Below are 20,555 nucleotides of genomic sequence, written 5' to 3'. Positions count from 1 at the left end.
GATTCACAAAGACAAAGAAAGGGGGAAAACAGAAGCACACCAACATGGAAAATAATCAATTTACGGAAGTAGACATAGAAGGAGAAAGAAACAATGGAAATACAAAGTAACCAGAGAGCCATTAATAAGATGGCATTAGTGTGCGCTTACATATCAATAATTACTCTAAATGTAAATGGATTGCATTTGCCATTCGAAAGGTATGGAGTGGTTAGGTGGATAAAAACACAAGACCCAACTATATGCTGCCTACAGGAGACCCATTTCAGATTTAAGGATACACATAGACTCAAAGTGTAATTAGAATGATGTGCTACATTCCCTATTGGAAAATAGGCAATCTGAGTGTTAGGTGTTTTTTTTCTGATAATACAGATCATTTCACTTAAAATCCTTAAAGACTTTTAAAAAATATGTGATTGATTGTAGCTTAGTTCTCACTTTCTCCCTCTTCCTCCTCTCTAAACAAACCTGCAGACAGCTGAATGGTACAGCACATAACTGTCTGTTCTTAAATCCATAAACCTTCCCACATTTGTTGTAAAATTAAGCTCTTGACCCACTGCAGAATTTGATGAGCAGAGTCCAGTTGCTATAGGAATAAAGAAAAACGCAACTGAAAAGGAATCCAGTCCCAGAGCTTGTGGTTCCCAGTATCTCATATCCCTGAGTAGCTTGAGATTTTTTTTTAATGTAAAGGTTTAAATGAAAATAAAATTCTTGTCTGAATACCAATGCCTTTTATTCAGACTTTTTGTTAGCACTTCTCTGCTGTTAAATCAAACCAAAACATAGGTCAGGAACTGGTTGCTTGTAAGTATCGCTGGGAAGTAAGAGGTAGTGTTGAATTGTGAAAGAACATATTCGAATCCTTTGAGAGGTATTTAAGACTAGTGCTAAATTCCCTCGCTCCTGCACCACGTCCTTCCCCCTCATGCTGTGTAGCCACTGTAGTGATGGGAAGTGGTATCTCTCAGGCATATTGGGGCAGATAGAAGGTTAAGAATGATATTCTCAATGCTTATACATATATGTAAATTTAAAATGGCTTTTGGAAATGAATGCTTAGAGGGATACCAAATGTGCAGACCCATATTTATACTGTGCATATAGACACAAACACATGCACAGAATTCAGTGTATATAAATATTTACCTAAATGAAAAATAGTGTTACAAATGCAGCTGGATTTTTTTCTGTGAGGATGAGGCCCTGTGATTGTGAAGAAAAAAGTATTTATATACCCTTTTTATGTGTAGCAAGTAAATTTCACAGACCACAAATTTTAAAATGTGCTCATATGTAACGTTCTTCATTTGCTCTCGTCGGACTTAATTTCATATTTAAACCCAATGGGCCTTGCAGCCAGAATGCAGCTTGATAGTGGAAACCTAATCCTTGTCTGTTCAGTACAAACTCCATTAAAATCACTGTTTTCTGTGTTTATTCTCACCTTTAAGTTTTGATTCAAAGGTCATCTTCTCCAGCTGTCTTTCTCTACCTCTTTAAAATTGCACCCTATTTTAAATTGTACGTCCTCTCATGCTCCCTTTTCTACTTGATTTTTCCTCACGGCACTTATCCTCTGACATACTATTATTTTATGTTTATTTTGTTTATTGCCTGATTCCTCATCTAAACGTAATTTCTATAAAGATACAGATTGTTTGTTCATGTTATTCAGTGATATTAGTTCCTAGAACAGGGCCTGAAATATTCAACTACAGAATGAATATTTGTTAAGTTTGAATTCAAGGTTTACCCCCTTCTTACTCCCAGGGCTATACGTCTGTTTTGGACACTCACCTGATGGGGAGGGGACATTGGATCCTTGGGCATTCTCTTTTGAGTTTGCTGTCAGGGACTGAATTATATCAAAGAAAACTAGAGCCAGACAGAAGTTAAAGCCATAAAGGCAAATTTTATTCCAGAACTATTGCAATAGGGGAAGAGAGATCTCAGTAGTCACATAACAGCAAGAACAAGCGGGGATTTGTAGCTCAGGACCAGAGTGGGGGACAGTGGATGGAAAATTACTAAGAGGAGACATTAAGGAAAAGGGGGATTCTGGTAAAACCAACTTGATAGGGTCCTTGCTGAAGGCAGACCAGAGTGATAGCATATGAAAGGCGGGGGATGAGGGGTGGGATCGGAGGTCACAGGTGGGGGGTTTCCACTAACTTGACCTAGCAGGATTCTTGCTAAAACTGGACTGAACGAAACAAGGACAGAGCCCAAGGTCAGAGGCCAGGTCAGAAAGAGGACTCAGAGGAACCTGACTCAAGTTTGGCCAAAGGGAGGTCTTTGTTAATGGTCTTCATTCGTCTCTGCCGGCATCTTACTGGTCTCGGGTGGCCTCGGCCTGCAGCGGCTTGAAGCAGGATTTCGGCTCCTGGCCAGAGACTTTAGTCGGGCTGTGGCAGTGAGAGCCCTGAATCCCAACCACTAGACCAGTGCTCAGTGACAAGGCCCCTGGCCCATCAGCTTTGTAGAAACGAATTCCCTCAAAGAGATGGAAAGTAGTGAAACAGGTGAAGTGTTTATTAGGAGGAAAAAGGGTACGTGTGAATAGACCCACACGGGCAGATGCAGAGAAAGAGTCGTGCCCTCGTGGTAGTTTGAATCACTTATATGGGGCATTTCTTCCGGGCTTCCTCTGGCCAATCATCTTGCTTTGCCTGGTTCCGAGTCTGTATTTGGTTCATCTCAGGGCCCTCCCCTGTGTGTGCGCATGCGTCTCTTAGCCAACGTGGATTCTAGCGAAGAGGCCTATGGGTAGGTTGACATCACCTACCGTGGGGTGGCGCCCCCTCCCTTTTTGACCTCCGAGGAGCCTTTCCGTGCATGTGTAGTTGAGACGGCCTCCTTGGCTTCGAGAATGAGGAAATGTGGTCTCTCTCCATTTTTATCTGGGCAGGGCTCAGCTCCTCTTATTACCCTCCGGCTCTTGTCTTCATCTTGGAGTACCTGTTCATCTGGGGCCCGTCTATCTCCTGCCTCATGATGGGATGCGTGTTCTCCTGACTGACCTTTGGACCACACGCTGGGACTCTCCTCCTCATCTCTTTTGTGTCCTCCAGGTCCTTGCCCTGCTTTTAGCTTCACTGATGCCTCTTTAAGAGGAGGCTGGAAACCTAGGAATGCTCTCTCTGGCAACTTGGGGACTACAGTCTCTTGGTGGAGGGAGGAGGGAAGGTTGCCTGGCAGCCTAGACTCGGTTTGTTGCCAAATCTGTTCTCCTGAAACTGTGCTGCGCAAGGGTTGGGGTGTGGGAGATTCTGGAACCTGGCCATTCTCCTGGGTCCAATTTGGTAAGCAAGACAGAAGTTCCCCTCAGCTCTGGATCTGTCTGGTCTCCATCTGGGCAGGGGGCTGGAGAGCCCTGGCTTCCCTCCAGCTCTCCTCTCCTCCAGGCTCTGGAACATTCAGCCTGTCTGGGGCTGGACAGACTAGACTCTTTATCTGGTCTCCTTTTATGTTCCGACACATCAGGGCCTTGCGCTTTTGGTATTCATAAGTAGAGCTTTTAATATCAGAAGGCCTTTCTCTAAAGACTGTTGTCTCTGCAGTGAATTTTCAAAGCCTATTTTAAAAATCCATAACCCAAGAATGGCTTTTTTTTGGTCTCTCTTGAAATGATCCTCTCTTGGTTTTGTTTCAAACAGGCTGTGAGGTACAGGGAGGCCTTGGGTTAAAAAAGGAATTAGTGGTGGGGGACACACAGGGCATATCATCATATTACACATTTATTTAAAAACAAAACGAAGAAGTGTAGTAGTAGAAGAAATAGATCCCTGTCCTTTTCCCTTCTAATTTCTACACTGAAATTATTCTCCTGTATTTGTTTTCTGGAGAAGGGTTTTTGAATATTCTCTATCTCCTTTCTGTGAGAATGTCAGCCCAGTATTCATTTTTGATAGATGTGCTTCCAGCAAAACTTGTTGTTAATATCTCTGGCGTGCAGTCATCTGAGATTTTTCCCATTTGTTCCAAGGTACTTGAAGCGCTGATTTGGTTTTGAAATTTACAGCTAACATCCACTGAACTTGGACATAATCTTTTCATGTTTACCGTGCATCTTTCACAACGTAATGACTTCCAAGCTTCATTTAACCCGACTCATACTAAACAAGTAAGCTTGAGAGATGGGAGAGGCTGGAAAAAAAAGAAAAGGCTTGTTCCTTAGTGTTTTTGGTATTCTGCCACATTTTTGTTGCACCACTTTAATTGGCCCTTAAGTGATATTCTACTGAACACTTTTTTCAAAGGCTCATTTAGAATTCCTGCTTAGAAAAAAATGTGGGTCAGGTGGGAATGAAGCACAAAACTGAATTGCTGCTTCACATGGCAGTTCGTCAGTAGGGCTAAGTATTATCAATTTTTTTGTTTACATCTTTGGTAATTTGATGCAAATGAAACTGGCAGTTTGCCAGTAGGTTTTTCTTTTTTTCAGGCCAAGACGTATTTAAAAAGAAATTTTACTGTAAGAAAACTGAACGCCCAGAGAGTTTATGTAATTTGTTAATCTCACTTTTAAAATATTATTGCATTATATACTACATCAAAATAAAACTAAGCTAATAACTACAAAAGAACTTTGATGCTTTGGAAATGAACATATTGAATGTATTTGTTTAATACCATATATATTCCTCATAACCTAAATTTACAAACTGATTGTTAGCACTGCAACTTTGCATATTGAAGTAAAGGAAGTTAACACCTACTAGACAAATAGATGGTAGAAGAAAGAGATCTATTAACTGATTCTGGCAGAATTTTCCCAGAAAGCTTGGAAGGTAGACTGTAATACATAGATGTCTTTAATATGAGCTATATTTATTTTGTATTAATATAATTACTAATGACATGCCTTTTCCCTATGATTTGGCTTACAAAATTCTACTTCCCAAGAATTGTTGTAGCAGTCTTTCCTTTATTTCTTTTAAATCTCTGGAAATCAATCTGAAGCTTTACTTGGAACCATTTAGCTTCGAAGATTCACATCAGTCACATTTTATTACAAAAGTTTTGTTCTTTGTTCGTTTTCAATCGCAAAAAGAAAATAGTTTATATTAGTAGTTAGTTGATCTTTATGTACCTAATTAACTTGTATTAATAAGATGAAATGGACATTATTTGCTGAAGTACATTTATGCACTTCTAAAAAATCTCATTTTGGTATAATGATTTGATTCTTACTTCGTCATGTCTTACATAAAGAAAAATGGTCTTGTAAATCCTCGTTGATGCCACTGGTTAAAGTATTCGTGATGTCATCATTTTTATCAACCTACTGAGGTTGAAGTCTATTAATTTCAAAGATATTTGTGTTTTTACTGTAGAAGATGAAGTAAAACAGTGTGGAAATAAGGTTCAGGTGAAAAGGGAATTAGTAACTTTAATTTGGATGGGACTATTGGCCATTTAAGAGAACCACTTTAAATTCTTTCTTGCACAGGGCTATGAAGAAAAGCAAGTAAAATGAATCGTAGTCTACATCTGAAAATGAGTGTGAACTAATCATTGTGTTATTTCAAATCAACAGATGCAAATGCGTCTCTGTAGGTTTTCCTTGTGATCACAAATTAAAGCAACATTAGTAGATATTCTATATAGGAAGAGGAAAATTTAGAAAATAAAGAGAAATGCTTATGCCAATATTATATATACATATACTATATATATACTTAGACATATAGTAGAATGTGTAGTTCTACTATAGATTAGTAAAACTTATCTATAATTTTTTATAGAAAATACCCCTCAAAAATTCCTTCCCATGCCATGTAAGACATGGCTGGCAAGTCTACCATTAGAATTGGTTGCAGGGGAAGGATCTTTCCTCTTTTAGAGGGCACATATCCCTCACTGAGGTAGCATAGGCTCTAGTCAACTATTCATAGATTAACTTCAAAACTTGACCATATGTGTATCCTCTGTGACAGGTAGGAGGGGTCAGGACCACTGGAAAATGAGAGAAAAAAGAGAATTGTGTACTGTTATGCTACCATGTGCTGGGTGATTGTGGGGAAAGTCAAGAGGAGGGTGAGAAATAGAGGTGGGAAGATGGGAGAGTACAAAAGACCAAATCTTTTTTTTTTTTTTTTCCCAATTGAAGTATAGTTTATTTACAATGTCCTGCCAATCTCTGCTGTACAGCAAAGTGACTCAGTTATACATATATATACATTCTTTTTTTGTATTCTTTTCCATTATGGTTTATCATAGGATATTGAGTATAGTTCTCTGTGCTGTACAGTAGGAACTTGTTTATCTATTCTGTATATAATCATTTACATCTATTAACCACAAACTCCCAACCCATCCCTCTCCCTCCCCCCCTCCCCCTTGGCAACCACAGTCTGTTCTCTGTGTCCATGATTCTGTTTCTGTTTTCGTAGATAGGTTCATTTGTGCCATATTTTAGATTCCACATATGAGTGATATCATATGGTATTTGTCTTTCTCTTTCTGACTTACCGCACTTAGTATGATAATCTCTAGTTCCATCCGTGTTGCTGCTAGTGGTATTATTTCATTTCTTTTTTATGGCTGAGTAGTATTCCATTGTATGTATGTACCACATCTTTTTTATCCATTCATCTGTTGAGGGACATTTAGGTTGTCTCCATGTTTTGGCTATTGTGAACAGTGCTGCTATGAACATAGGGGTGCATGTATCTTTTTAATTACAGTTTTGTCCAGGTACATGCCCGGAGTGGGATTGCTGAATCATATGGTAATTCTATTTTTAGTTTTCTGAGGAACCCCCATACTGTTTTCCATAGTGAGTGTACCAATTTATATTCCCACCAACAGTATATAGGAGGGCTCCCTTTTCTCCACATTCTCTCCAACATTTGTTATTTGTAGACTTTTAAATGATGGCCATTCTGACCGGTATGAGGTGGTACCTCATTGTAGTTTTGATTTGCATTTCTCTAATACTTAGTGATGTTGAGCATCTTTTCATTTGCTTACTGGCCAGCTGTATGCAAAAGACCAAATTCTTTATCATTACCCCCAACCCTGCTTCCAGCAAATAATGTTAAACTTAGAAATTAGATGATGCTGGCTTGATCACCTCTTGGTGCATTTGAAATGCATTGAGAGCCCTTTCTTGAAGAAATTATTTTCCGAGTGAGAACTTATATATAGGCTGTGCTTGCAGTCGACAGATTTGTCCATTTAAACATCAAAATTCTATAAAACACAGTGATTTGTGTGAGTGATTAAAAAAATCCCATGTGGCTTCTTTATAGAAAAACAAAGAAAAAATATTGCTCATTACCCAAACATACAGAGTTCTGATTTAAAACAGAACAAAACTTCATGTCAATAAATTTAGCTCGTGGATGTAAATGAAGTGACATAAGGTGGTAGTTAGCCATAATTTTTGCAGTTGCCAGGCCAATCTGATCTCTTTAAACCAAACAAAATATTCTCTAAAACTTTTGCCTATAGACAAATCATTTATAAAATAGAAGATGCCTTATAATGAAGTAGGAGTATTTAAGGTAAAGTCAACTTTATTCAACCTTACATTATTTATTGCTGTCATACATGGAGTCATTTAACAAATTTTTATTGAATATCTACCACATGTCAGGCACTATTCTAGTTCCTGGGGATAGCTATGAGCAAAGCAGTTCTCAACTCCCTGCTGTTAAGGAGCTTACCTTGTAATCAGGCTAGCCGTAGCCCAGAATAATTAGAAGAAGAAAGATTATGTATAGTTTTATCTTAAAGACCATTTTCTCATGCTCTGATAATTTCTTAAACTTAGCTTAATTATCTGGTGAATTTTCTTTACTTTGTTTGCACCAAAGGAGAATCTTTGAGATGAAGATAGATATCTCTTGATATTCATTCTGTAAATAAAGTTAATTCTTTGAAAAACTATAGACTGAAAGGCTGCTCTCTGCTGGGCACTCTTTTAAGTATAATGACAATTAGAAAAATGGATCAGGGGGCTTCCCTGGTGGCGCAGTGGTTGAGAATCTGCCTGCCAATGCAGGGGACACAGGTTCGAGCCCTGGTCTGGGAAGATCCCACATGCCGCGGAGCAACTGGGCCTGTGAGCCACGACTGCTGAGCCTGCGCGTCTGGAGCCTGTGCTGCACAACAAGAGAGGCCGCGACAGTGAGAGGCCCGCGCACCGCGATGAAGAGTGGCCCCCGCTCACCACAACTAGAGAAAGCCCTCGCACAGAAACGAAGACCCAACACAGCCATAAATAAATAAATAAATAAATAAATAAAAATTAAAAAAAAAAAAAAGAAAAATGGATCAGGAGCAGATCCTGACCTCAAAGCATGGTTGATTGTAGGCGACACGACAATGACAGAGAATGAAAGAGAAGCAACTGTACAATAGACTTTGTGCCAATCTCTCTCGTTAAATAGATGAGACAGCTCTGTGTGTGTGTGTGTGTGTGTGTGTGTGTGTGTGTGTGTGTGTGTGTGTGTGTTTGTAGCAGAGCATTCCTATTGCCCTAATATATGTCTGTTGAAAACTTTTTATTTTCAATTTTATATTTCTCCCAAAAGGTTAAAACTTATACTTGTTTTAATACTTTTCCTCTCCGGCTCAGAGTGTGGAAATAGTCTCTGGTATGAGCTCCCTAAAATCCAGGCCTTAATCATATTTTAGATGATTATATGCCTGGTATTTCCTAGTGTCTTATCTTATCTTGAGGCTTCCTAAATTATGTAACTAGGAATAGCAGTAGGGAAATAATGTATAAATGCATTAAAATTCCCCTGTAGAATAATGAATAGCTAGTATCTGAAAGCATACACAGATTTATGAAATAAATATTACTTTAATATAACATGTAAATGTTGAAGAAAAATGAGGACTTAACAGGAAGAGAAATGTATCAGATGTCTTAATTACCGATACTTTGATTTATCCTGTAAAAAAGCATCAACTGTTTGGAACACAAACAAAGATAAATCCTTCTCAACTTTGAGAGACAGGTGTTGCCTCATTTCTGTTTTATTGGTGTGAAAATGAAAACATAAAGATCGTGTGGCCTTTGCACCGGATGAGTTTTTAGCTTAAGTGAAAGGGGCTCAGGCTTGCTGGACGCATTACCACTGGTCACCACTGTGGTTTATGGAACAATAAGAATGAGGAACAATTGGAATTAACAGACTGTTGTAGGGATTTTTCAACCTTGACTGTTTTTGGACAGGCCCATTATATATTTCTTTGGCTTTGCTTTGTAGTTACCAGCTGACTAGTGGATACAAGCCTGCCCCGATGGACCTGAGCTTTATCAAGCTCACCCCGTCTCAGGAGGCGATGGTGGACAAGTTGGCGGAAAATGCTCATAACGTGTGGGCCCGGGATCGAATCCGGCAGGGCTGGACCTATGGCATCCAACAGGTACGTGGGGATTTAGCTCTACAGCACGTACTCTGAGATTGACTTAAGTAGGAATTAGTATAATTTGTAACACGAGAGATTAAGTAATGACCATCGTAAAACTCACATCATATAGATATCTTTAATGTACATATGCACAGAAACGCCTGATTCAAGAAGTCAGACCACCTCAAGTCTGGTTGTTATCGTGAGGGGCGCAGTGAATATTACTAGACCAGTGATTTATAACGTGGTTTTGTGGCATTTCTCTCTCTGAGATTGTATTTTAGGAGAAGCTTTTGAAATACGAGAAGTTCGAGATAAACTAATAATAGAAGAGGTCCACAATTCCTTATTTATTTTTTAATTAATTAATTAATTTATTTATTTTTGGCTGCATTGGGTCTTCATTGCTGCATGTGGGCTTTCTCTAGTTGCGGCAAGCGGGGGCTACTCTTAGTTGTGGTGCGCGGGCTTCTCATTGCAGTGGCTTCTCTTGTTGCGGAGCACGGGCTCTAGGCACGCGGGCTTCAGTAGTTGTGGCACGCGGGCTCAGTAGTTGTGTCTCGCAAGCTCTAGAGCACAGGCTCAGTAGTTGTGGTGTACGGGCTTAGTTGCTCCGCAGCATGTGAGATCTTCCCGGACCAGGGCTCGAACCCGTGTCCCCTGCATTGGCAGGCGGATTCTTAACCACTGCGCCACCGGGGAAGTCCCACAATTCCTTATTTAACACCCCTGGGACCAGATGAATTTCAGAATCCAGATATTTCTTGGTTTTCAGAATGGTGACACATTGATCATGTTACCTAGTGCCCTCAGCAGGGCAGCAGACTATATATAAATTATTCTTTGTTCAGCAGTGTAGGCTGATGATACCAAGAGGGGTAAGTAAAGATTATCCACAGCCTTGCATCAATTCAGATCATTTTCGCCACCAACTGAGTTTTTGTTAAACTTAGTAAAAAAACCGACTTTTCTGAGTTTTCTGGATTTCAGAATCATGGATTTCTATTAATGGTTGCACTCACAGGAATAACTAACAGTCATTGGGTCTGTATTGAGATAGCAAAGCAGAGCAAATTTAGCCTTGCCTCTTAGTGACTGTGTGACCTTGGGAAAGCTACTTAAATTAATTTTCTCTGTGCCACTGTTTTCCTCCTCACTGAATTAGTAAACTTCATTATATGACTTATGTATAAGAAAGGCTACAGCAGTGCGTTTCACCTAACAAATAATATAGAATAGTTTGCTACTATTATAAGATGCCAGTCACTGTGCATAGAGTTTTACATCTATTTTCTTCTTTAACTCTTGCAACAGTTCCAAGAAGGATGAACAATTTTTATTGCCAATTCACATATGATGTACAGGGAGCTTGAGAACAGTTTGTCCCGCGCTACCCAGGTGGCAGAACCAGGTTGGAATCAAGCCTTTTGACTCCAGAGCCCAAATTCTTCTCTTCCTTATCACAGTGATTCTTGACAGCTCATGGTGGGCAGTGCCTTTATTTAAAGATTTTTAGGAATAAACTGGATTATTACTTATAAGCTTAGGCCACGGTTCAGGATAAAGGCTACATGTTGGTTTGAAAAATATGTTTCCAAAATTGTTCTTAACCAGTGACTCTTGTCATTTGCAAGGCTAAAGAAAACTCAGAGAGCCTTGATTTACTTCCTACAATAAGCTATTTTTATATTGAATTAAACTGGTTGTAACTGATGAGATTGTCAGTACTCAGTCCACTTGAGCTGAGTGTGTGTGTGTGTGTATGTGTGTGAGTGAGTTTGTATGTGTGAGTGTGTATGTGAGTGTGTGTGAGTGTGTTTGTGTGTGTGTGTGTGTATGTGTGTGTGTGTGTGTGTGTGAACCTGAACCATATACCACAGGGGGATAAGGGGTCACATTTGCTCTCTGCCAAAGGAGCGCTCACTTGCCTTGCAGACCGCATGACTCTGGGGGACAAACCAGAACCCCCCTGGTGGCCGCCTCTTCCTTGTGCATGAGGGTCCTCATAAAAACACAGGGCTCTGTCTGAGCTGGCCAGAGCTCTCCTTGGAACCGTTTCTCCATCCCCTCTCCCAGCTCCCACTCCATCCCTCCACCCCATTCCCCACTGACAGAGCACACGTTTGCTGGGTTATCTGAATGAGCGTTGTCTTTAATTTTTCGTCACCCTCTCCTTAACATAAATAATCTGGTTCACAACTAGGTCGTAAACTCCTTGAGAGCAGGCATTTGCTTGAGGTCCCTCTTCTCTGCCTCTCTAGCACACTTGATTTCAAGCACTTGCGTACGTGGAAACCCCGGGGCAGCTCCTTTTCACAATCAGATCCCCAGGACACCATTTCCAGAGAGTGTGATTCATCGGAGGCCTCTTAATTTCTCTACACGAAAAGTTGGGGGGCAACAACGAGTGTTGAAAGGGAGGGGTGCTGGGTAATGTGTCTTGAAGTTGCACTGGCAGTGCAGCCACTCTGTTTACGCTGCTTGTGTATTTGGGGGTGGCTTCGGAGTGGGGTTCCCCATCAGGCAACCCAGATGATTTGGACTCCAGGTGTCAGGAGATGGTCACATAGTCCGGATGAGGTATTTACTACAGATTTGCTAGGGAGGGGGAAGAAGAAATTAGGAAACAGTTTTCTTTGCTCTTCCCCAGCCAGAACAAACCCTGCCCACCACATACCATTTTTTTTTTCTGGAGAAGGTTTGGGAATATCCACAGCCTCTTAGTTCTTCTTCATGCTAAGGTAAATTGAGAATCGAGTATGCCTCCTGAAATATGGAACGTTTGACAAAACCTGCAGCAGTGAGTGAGTGGAAAGAAGTAATTTCTTAAATGTTAGAGCCCTAAAGACTCGCAGCCCTGGGGCATCTCCACCTCCCATGGGATTAAGTTTTGTACTTACTCGTAAATTAGGTATCCTTTTCCAAGGTCGTAAGATAGCCTGTCCTCTTGCTTGGTCAACACCATTTTAATCACATTTTAAACTTTGGCCCTCTTTTGTAAAAGACGAATTGTGAGGTTTGTAGCTATTTCAGTATTCCTGGTATTACCTAGTTTCACCAGTTGATGGAATCAACTTAATGCATATTTTCCAAGCTATTTGAGGTCATGGGATGGCCGCCCACGCACTGAGTTTTCTCTGAAGAAGGGACAGCAGCCTGGTGTCGTCCTTTGACTCAAAAATCAGATGTCGGGTAATAATTAGGCTCTTCTTATAACAAAGACCTGTCAGTCAACTTGGCAAGGAAATGGTAGGTTCTCTTAAGTTAGCCCGTTGCCTTGTGACCAGGGCAGATGGAAGATGATTACTGAGATCCTTAAAGACCGCTTTTGTTACCGCTGTTATTTTTACATTTTCTTCTCATGGAGAGGGCCTGATTTAAATTGATGCAGTTACCCACTTGATTAAATCTTTCATACTGATAGTATTTCAGTAACTCCTGCAGCCTGGGAAGACAAAGGGAAGATAGAAGGCACAGTATCTACCTTCATATGCTTTATATTTGGATGTATTTGGTGGCTGTCTCATTTCCAAATGCTGTTGGTCACTCTTTGATGATCATGTGCCTTGTTTGCCTTCCTGTAGGATGTAAAGAACAGAAGAAACCCTCGCCTGGTTCCCTATGCCCTTCTAGATGACCGAACTAAGAAATCCAACAAGGACAGCCTCCGTGAGGCCGTGCGCACGCTGCTGGGGTATGGCTACAACCTGGAGGCGCCCGATCAAGATCATGGTATTTTCATTTTGCTTTCTTCTCCTTTTGTTGCAAAATAACATAGTAAGTTCTTTAAAGCCAAATGCATGAATAAAAGGGGGAGTGTGCAAGATAGACTCCTTCAGTCGAAGAATGTAATTGAGGCCAGGAGTTCAGAGCATTTTTTGTCCTGAAGGACACTTGGAGGATTAACCCATCTTGCAGCAGAGTGGCTCAGGACCACAGTGATTCCGCAGGGGGAAGAAATGGGTTTACCTTCCCGAAGAGTCTGAGGGAGCAGTTAACTCCGTGATTCTGTTTTTGCCCCTCACTCCCACCTACCCCAGCAGCTCTGCTTCAGAAGAGCTAGTTTTAGTGGTTTATGGGAGTAAACCTATAGTGGGAGCCAGTGTTTTCTAAACCTTCATTGTTTAGACTCTTACATATAGGCCATAGTAGTTAATTAGTGCAATATTTTGCTTTAAGGAAAACACTCTAGAATAGGCACTCAATAAATATGTGTTGAATAAATGGATTTTTAAAGGGTCTATGAAGAACAATATTTCCTTTGAATAATACCTTTTAAGAATATGGTTTAAGACGGTTGACGCCTTAATCCTTTGCTCCTGTAGTTTGAGTTGGTGTTAATATCCATATTTTAAGGTTGCCAAAAATGACATGAGCTCTGCGTGTTTCATTGTAGTGCCTGTATTTTTTGATAGAAAGTTCTAAAAATCTATGTCAGATATTCTCTAATGACTAATATTTTCAGTGTAGTATCTGTGTATAGGAATTCAGTCTTAAATAGTAAGGCTAGGTAATATTTATATAGTGCTTATCATGTGTAACAAGTGTTTAGAAGACTTGTACAATTATTGTTTAATCCTCACAGTAACTCTCTGAGGATGGTCTGTATACTATGCTCATTTTACAGATGAGGAAACAGATTCAGATACTTCTGTGTCTTCCCATTTACTAAATGGTAGAGGCAGGATCCCAACCCCAGATTTCAGTCCTTTGAGTTGAGTCAGTATGTAGTTAACATATGGACAGTTCATTGTAGTTACTGAATCCTTATATTTGCTACAAATAAAATTAGATACCTGTTTAATAACAATAATGTTCATAATCATAATGTAACTTCTTACAATGTAATGTATCTTGAAGTCAGCTTTATAGCAACAAATACTTGGTAGATCTTATTATGAAGCAGATACTACTAGATATGCAAGATACAGAAAATATCCCTGTCTTAAAGGGTGTGCAGTCCACATGGCCCCTGGGATGGATAAACAGTAAAACCCTGCCAAGTCAAGACACAACAATTGGGAAGAGTTCTACAGCTGTCTGGTACAGAATAAGCCCTCAATGCTAATTGTTCTTTTTAAAATATTTTTAAAAAGAGGTATAATTTTTATATAATAGAATGCACAGATCTTCAGTGTTCAATTTGGTAAATTTTGACAGTTGTATACACGAGAGAAACCACCACCCAAATGAACATGGGGACCATTTTCTTCATCACAGAAAGTTCCCTCTGCCCCCGAAAAGTAACCACTTTCTAAATTCTATCATCACAGATTAATTTTGCCTCTTCTTATACTCTGCATAAATGTCATCACTATATATTTTTTAAAAATCTTTATTGGAGTATAATTGCTTTAGAATGTTGTGTTAGTTTCTCCTGTACAACAAAGTGAATCAGCTATATGTATACACATATCCACTCCTTCTAGAGCCTCCCTCCCACCCTCCCCATCCCACCCCTCTAGGTGGTCACAAAGCACTGAGCTGCTCTCCCTGTGCTATGCGGCTGCTTCCTACTAGCTATCTATTTTACATTTGGTAGTGTATATATGTCAATGCCACTCTCTCACTTCGTCTCAGCTTCCCCTTCCCCTCCCCCCACACCGTGTCCACAAGTCTGTTCTCTACGTCTGAGTCTTTATTCCTGCCCTGCCACTTGGTTCATCAGTACCATTTTTCTAGATTCCGTATATATGCATTAATATACGGTATTTGTTTTTCTCTTTCTGACTGACTTCACTCTGTATGACAGACTCTAGGTTCACCCACATCACTACCAGTGACTCAATTTCATTCCTTTTTATGGCTGAGTAATATTCCATTGTATATATATGTACCACATCTTCTTTAGCCATTCATCTGTCGATGGACATTTAGGTTGCTTCTGTGTCCTGGCTGTTGTAAATAGTGCTGCAATGAACATTGGGGTACATGTATCTTTTTGAATTATGGTTTTCTCAGGCTATATGCCCAGTAGTGGGATTGCTGGGTCATATGGTAGTTCTATTGTTAGTTTTTTAAGGAACCTCCATACTGTTCTCCATAGTGGCTGTATCAGTTTACATTCCCATCAAATAGTAATCACTATATTTTTTATGTAACTTCTTTTGCTCAACATACTGTTTTTGTTTGTTATTTTATTTTATGTATGTATTTATTTATTTTGGCTGTATCGGGTCTTAGTTGCGGCACGTGCGATCTTTCATTGCAGCGTGAGCTCTTCATTGCGGCGCGCAGGCTTCTCCCTGGTTGCGGTGCGCAGGCATCTCTCTAGTTGTGGCGTGTGGGTTTTTCTCTCTCTAGTTGTGGTGGGTGGGCTCCAGAGCACATGGGCTCTGTAGTTTGCAGCACGCAGGCTCTCAAGTTGAGGCGCGTGGGCTCAGTAGTTGTGGCGCATGGGCTTAGTTGACCCGAGGCCTGTGAGATCTTAGTTCCCCAACCAGGGATCAGACCTGCATCCCCTGCATTGGAAGGTGGATTCTTTATGACTGGACCACCAGGGAAGTCCCTCAATATACTGTTTTTGTGATCACCCATGTTTTCACAAGTATCACAAAATTAATTGCCGAGTAGCATTCCGTTTGACTAATAAACCACAATTTTTTTAATCCATTATCCTGTTGATATAGATTTGGGTTGTTTCCAGTTTTTGACTGTTATGAATAAGACTGCTATGAACATTTGTAGACAAGTCTTTGTGCAGATTCGTACTTTCATTTCTTTTAGGGTAAATAGAAGTGAAATTGCTGGGTCATAGGACAAACGTACATTTCACTTTACAAGAAACTTCCAAACAGTTCTGCAAATATGCTCCCATGACCAATATGTGAGGGTATAGTTGCTCCCACATCCTGGCCAAGAATTGGTAGTGAATCTTTCCGATTTTAGCCCTTACAGTAGGTGTGAAATGGTATCTTATTGTAGTTTTAATTTGCATTTTCCTTAAGAATAATAATGTTGGCATCTTTTCTTATACTCGTTAGCCATCGGTATATCTTTTTTTATGAAGTGTTTGTTCACATCTTTTATCCATTAAAAAACCTGGGTTATTTTGTCTTCTTTTTATTAAACTGTGAAAATGTATGTATTTATATATATAAACATATATGTATGTTCTTCTGGGTATAAGAACTATGTCAGATATTGGAAATATTTCCTCCCAGTTTGTGGATTGCTTTTTCATTATTTAAATGAGATCTTCCATGGAGCAGACGTTGTTAATTTTGAAGACTTGTAAATCTTTTAAAGAGTTGATTGATCTTATTTTTTTTTGGTTAAACTTTCAGACATTTGTTTATCTTCCCACATCATCAATTGTGGATTATTATTAGTAAAATATCATAATTATGAGTGGCTGTGTCTAATATCTCCTTAGTGATTGTGGCATTCTATGGAGAACTTCAATCATTAGTCACAGTGACTCCTAGTTTCACAAAGCCACAATCTCTTTTTGTAATTACCTATTAAATGTACTCTTTAATGAACAATTGGATATATCAGGCATACAAATGTTTATTAATAATACCTTAGTATATTTATAAGGTACTATATACCTTAGTATATTTATAAGGTACTATATACCTTAGTATATATTATGTATATAGTATGTTTATTAATACCTTAGTATAGCATTTTCCAGTGTTTTTGAATACTTTTATTTTTTTTATTATTTTTTATTAATTTATTTATTTGTTTTTATTTTTGTCTGTGTTGGGTCTTTGTTGCTGTGTGAGGGCTTTCTCTGGTTGTGGTGAGTGGGGGCTACTCTTCGTTGTGGTGCGCGGGCTTCTCATTGTCGTGGCTTCTCTTGTTGCGGAGCACAGGCTCTAGGTGTGTGGGCTTCAGTAGTTGTGGCACGTGGGCTCAGTAGTTGTGGCTCACGGGCTCTAGAGTGCAGCCTCAGTAGTTGTGGCGCACTGGCTTAGTGGCTCCGCGGCATGTGGGATCTTCCCTGGCTAGGGATTGAACCAGTGTCCCCTGCATTGGCAGGCAGATTCTTAACCACTGCGCCACCAGGGAAGCCCTGCATACTTTTAAAATATTTGATTCAACTACTCTATTAGGTATATACGTAATATAAGTACAGTAAATACCTAACAAGGGTACAGTAGTCATAGAAGTTTTTGAGCTTCTTTCTAACTTTGTGTCTCCCTAGAGAGTATTAGATAAGAGAGATGAGAGTCTATATCTTTTCTGTTGGAAGATGTTATAATGATAATAATAAAGGTTTTGGGAAAAATCAACCATGGTTTTAAAGTCTGACATATCAACCATTTGATATCCCCCAATTTTATTTTCATTCCTTCCCACATGAATATTTATATTTTGGGTGTCTAGAGTCTTACCTACATTTATAGGTCTTTCCTCCACCATTGCTTTTCTGATACTCGTTGAAAATTACATAGAAAGAGTGCTGCCCAAGTCAGGCTGACTCAGTTCTAAAGTTATAGATGACAGCCAGTGAATTAAGGAGAAAACAGGAAAGAAATAAGCCCACTGTATAGCTCAGAGAAATGATTAATCATGGCTCTAACAATAACCTTAAGTCTTCAAGGAAATAGTTAATTGTGGTCAATATTCAAGGAGGAGAATACATTTAGCCCTGTACAAAGAAATAAGCAGTGTATGCCAGAGAAAAATAATGATGATTATATTTTAAAACATTATCAATTATGGGCATAAACTGTGTCAGATCTGATATATTCACTTTTAGTGAGAACTGCATTCAGGAGGATACTGGATAAGATGTTATTCTGATGACATACAGTGTTTTATATTATTTACAACCATAATAAAATTTCATCTTCTTAACACCTCGGTGAGGCAATGTATTACTACTTTATGGTTACCTACTTTCTTGTGACTTATATGAATTTCAAGAAGGAAGAAAAGGAGCTTATATTTACTAAATCCATCTTTGGGTTTCATGTTACTTCCATATTTCAAATCATCCTCATTTTCATTTGATTTTAATACATAGTTATTGAACATCTCCCGTGCTTAGTTCCGGGGATTCAACAATGAATAAGACAGTTTTGCCCACAGCTCGCTTTCAGGATAGGCAGAGAAGGTAGACTAAATTGTCAATGCTTTTATACAGTGTAAACATTAATGCCCAAGTGTCACAGCAGAGAGGATTTAACTGAGCTTGGTGGTGTCAGAGAAATCTTCATAAAGGAGGTGTATTAGTTATCTACTGCTGTGTAACAAATACCCCCTCCCTAAAATTTAATGGCTTAAACCAACAAATGTTTGTTATCTGAAAGTTTCTGTGGTTAGGGATTTGAGTGGATTAGTTTGGTCATTCTGAATCATGGCCTCTCTTGAGGTTGCTATCAAGTCGGCCAGGGCTGCAGTCATCTGAAGACTTCAGTGGGGCTGGAGGATTTGCTTCTAAGACAGTTCACTTGCATAGTTGTTGGTTAAAGGACTCAGTTTGTCTCTGGATAATGGCAAGAGACCTAAGTTCCTTATCATGTAGACCTCCTCAGAGAGATGCTTCAGTGCCTTCACATGGCAGCTGGCTTCCCCCAGAGTTAGTAATCTAAGAGATAGTGCAAGGAGGAAGCCTCAATGCCTGTTACAATTACTTCTGCCATATTCTGTTTGTTGGAAGTGAGTCACTAAATGCATTGCACCCTTAAGCCCACACTTTTTGAAGGGAAGTGTGACAAAATATTTGGAGACATGTTTTAAAACCATCAAAGCTAGGGTGAAATTTAGAGGAATGAGTAGGAATCAGTGAGGTTCATATGTTCCAGACAGAGAGGATGGTTTGTGTAAAGGCTTGGAGTGACAAGGGAGGGTTGCACGTGGGAATCAGATAGCTTTACATGGCCGAATATAGAGTGAAGTTTGAGAAGCAGGAGGAGATGAAGGAGAGAAGACAGAGACTGAAACGAGGGTTTTCTGTTTAAAAGAATTACTCCAGTGGCTCTTTGGAGAATGGGCTGAAGGTGAACAAAATTAGAGGTGAGGACAGCAGTTTGGTGGCTATAAAAGAAGTATAGATGAGGAGTGTTGAAGGCCTGATCTTAGCCAATACTGTGAATAGAGAGAATTCACAGAATTGACAGGACAGAATTGTTTGGCATTTAGAAATAGAATCAGTGGAAGGACGAAGGAGTGTCTGGGATGTGTCTGGGATGGCTTCTGGGTTAGTAGCTGGTGAGTACCTTCACATTCACTGGGAGCACAGGAATTGGAGCAGATAGAGATGGGAAATTGGGGAGGTTCTGAGTTTGATTTTAAATATGTTGAGTTTGAGATGCATGTGAGACAACTAGACAGAGCAACCAAGGCTCAATACATATGTATATATGTATACACACACACACACACACACATACATATATGAAGCTGAGACTATTGCTAGAGAGAAAAAGAGGGTTAAAATTTTCATTTTTTTATATAGGAGAAATTTGGACATTTTTAAATGCTAAGGAAAAGAATCAGAGGAAAGGAGAGTTGAGAGGAAAGGAGAGGAACTTGATGAAGTATGATCTGAGGATGGTTGGGTGTGGGGGAATGAAATTCACAGCATGGGTAAAGGGTTTGGCCTTGTATAAAAGGGAGACCTAACATTTTTGTCTAATAAGTCCAATATCTGGGCTTCCTCAGTGACAATTTCTATTGACTTTTTTCCCCCTGTATATAAGATGTACTTTCTTGTCTCTTTGCATGTCTCACTATTTTTGTTGAAAACTGGACATTTTAAATAGTATAATATGGCAACTCTGGATTCTCCCTTCAGGGTTTGTTATTGTGCTTGTTGTAATTGTCGTTACTTATTTGTTTAATGAATTTTCTTAACTGGTTCGGTAGAGGATGTTTGGTTTGTCATGTGTGGCTGCTGAAATCTCTTATTTCATCAGCTTAGTGGTCAGCTTGTGATTAGACAGAGACTTCCATAAGTGGGACCTATAAATCTCCCAGCTTTTGTCAAGGGAGGGACTCTGTGTGCATGTTGGGAGATGCCTTGGACACACAGCCAGCCAGTCTCCACCTCAGCCTTCACGTACGGCTTTTGCAGAACCTCAGGGTCTTCCAGATGTGAGAACTTAAGGCCTTCTCAGGTCTTTTCCTGAACCCAGAACCCTGGGCATGAGCATGGCTTACTAGATCACCAGGATTATGTTGAAACTTTTCACAGCCTATTGTGGATATCTCATTCC

At 39.7% G+C, this 20,555-nt stretch overlaps 1 protein-coding gene and 1 long non-coding RNA gene across 8 annotated transcripts in view; one reads left to right on the top strand and one right to left on the bottom strand.

Moving 5' to 3' along the window:
- The window catches only part of RYR2 (ryanodine receptor 2), a 732,481-nt gene that overhangs the window by 438,057 nt on the left and 273,869 nt on the right, over positions 1–20,555 (top strand). For all 7 annotated transcript variants that reach the window (XM_082425485.1, XM_082425482.1, XM_082425483.1 and 4 more), the window contains 2 exons: positions 9,237–9,396; positions 12,966–13,113. In XM_082425485.1, the coding sequence (XP_082281611.1) occupies positions 9,237–9,396; positions 12,966–13,113 (308 nt within the window). The remainder of the gene's footprint in view (positions 1–9,236; positions 9,397–12,965; positions 13,114–20,555) is intronic.
- Positions 1–20,555, bottom strand: part of LOC309643169 — a 241,475-nt gene that overhangs the window by 169,045 nt on the left and 51,875 nt on the right. The window lies entirely within an intron of this gene.

This window comes from Balaenoptera physalus, assembly GCF_965194825.1.
Source record: "Balaenoptera physalus genome assembly, chromosome: 14".
NCBI lineage: Eukaryota > Metazoa > Chordata > Mammalia > Artiodactyla > Balaenopteridae > Balaenoptera > Balaenoptera physalus.
This window is presented reverse-complemented; position numbering and strand designations above follow the sequence as displayed.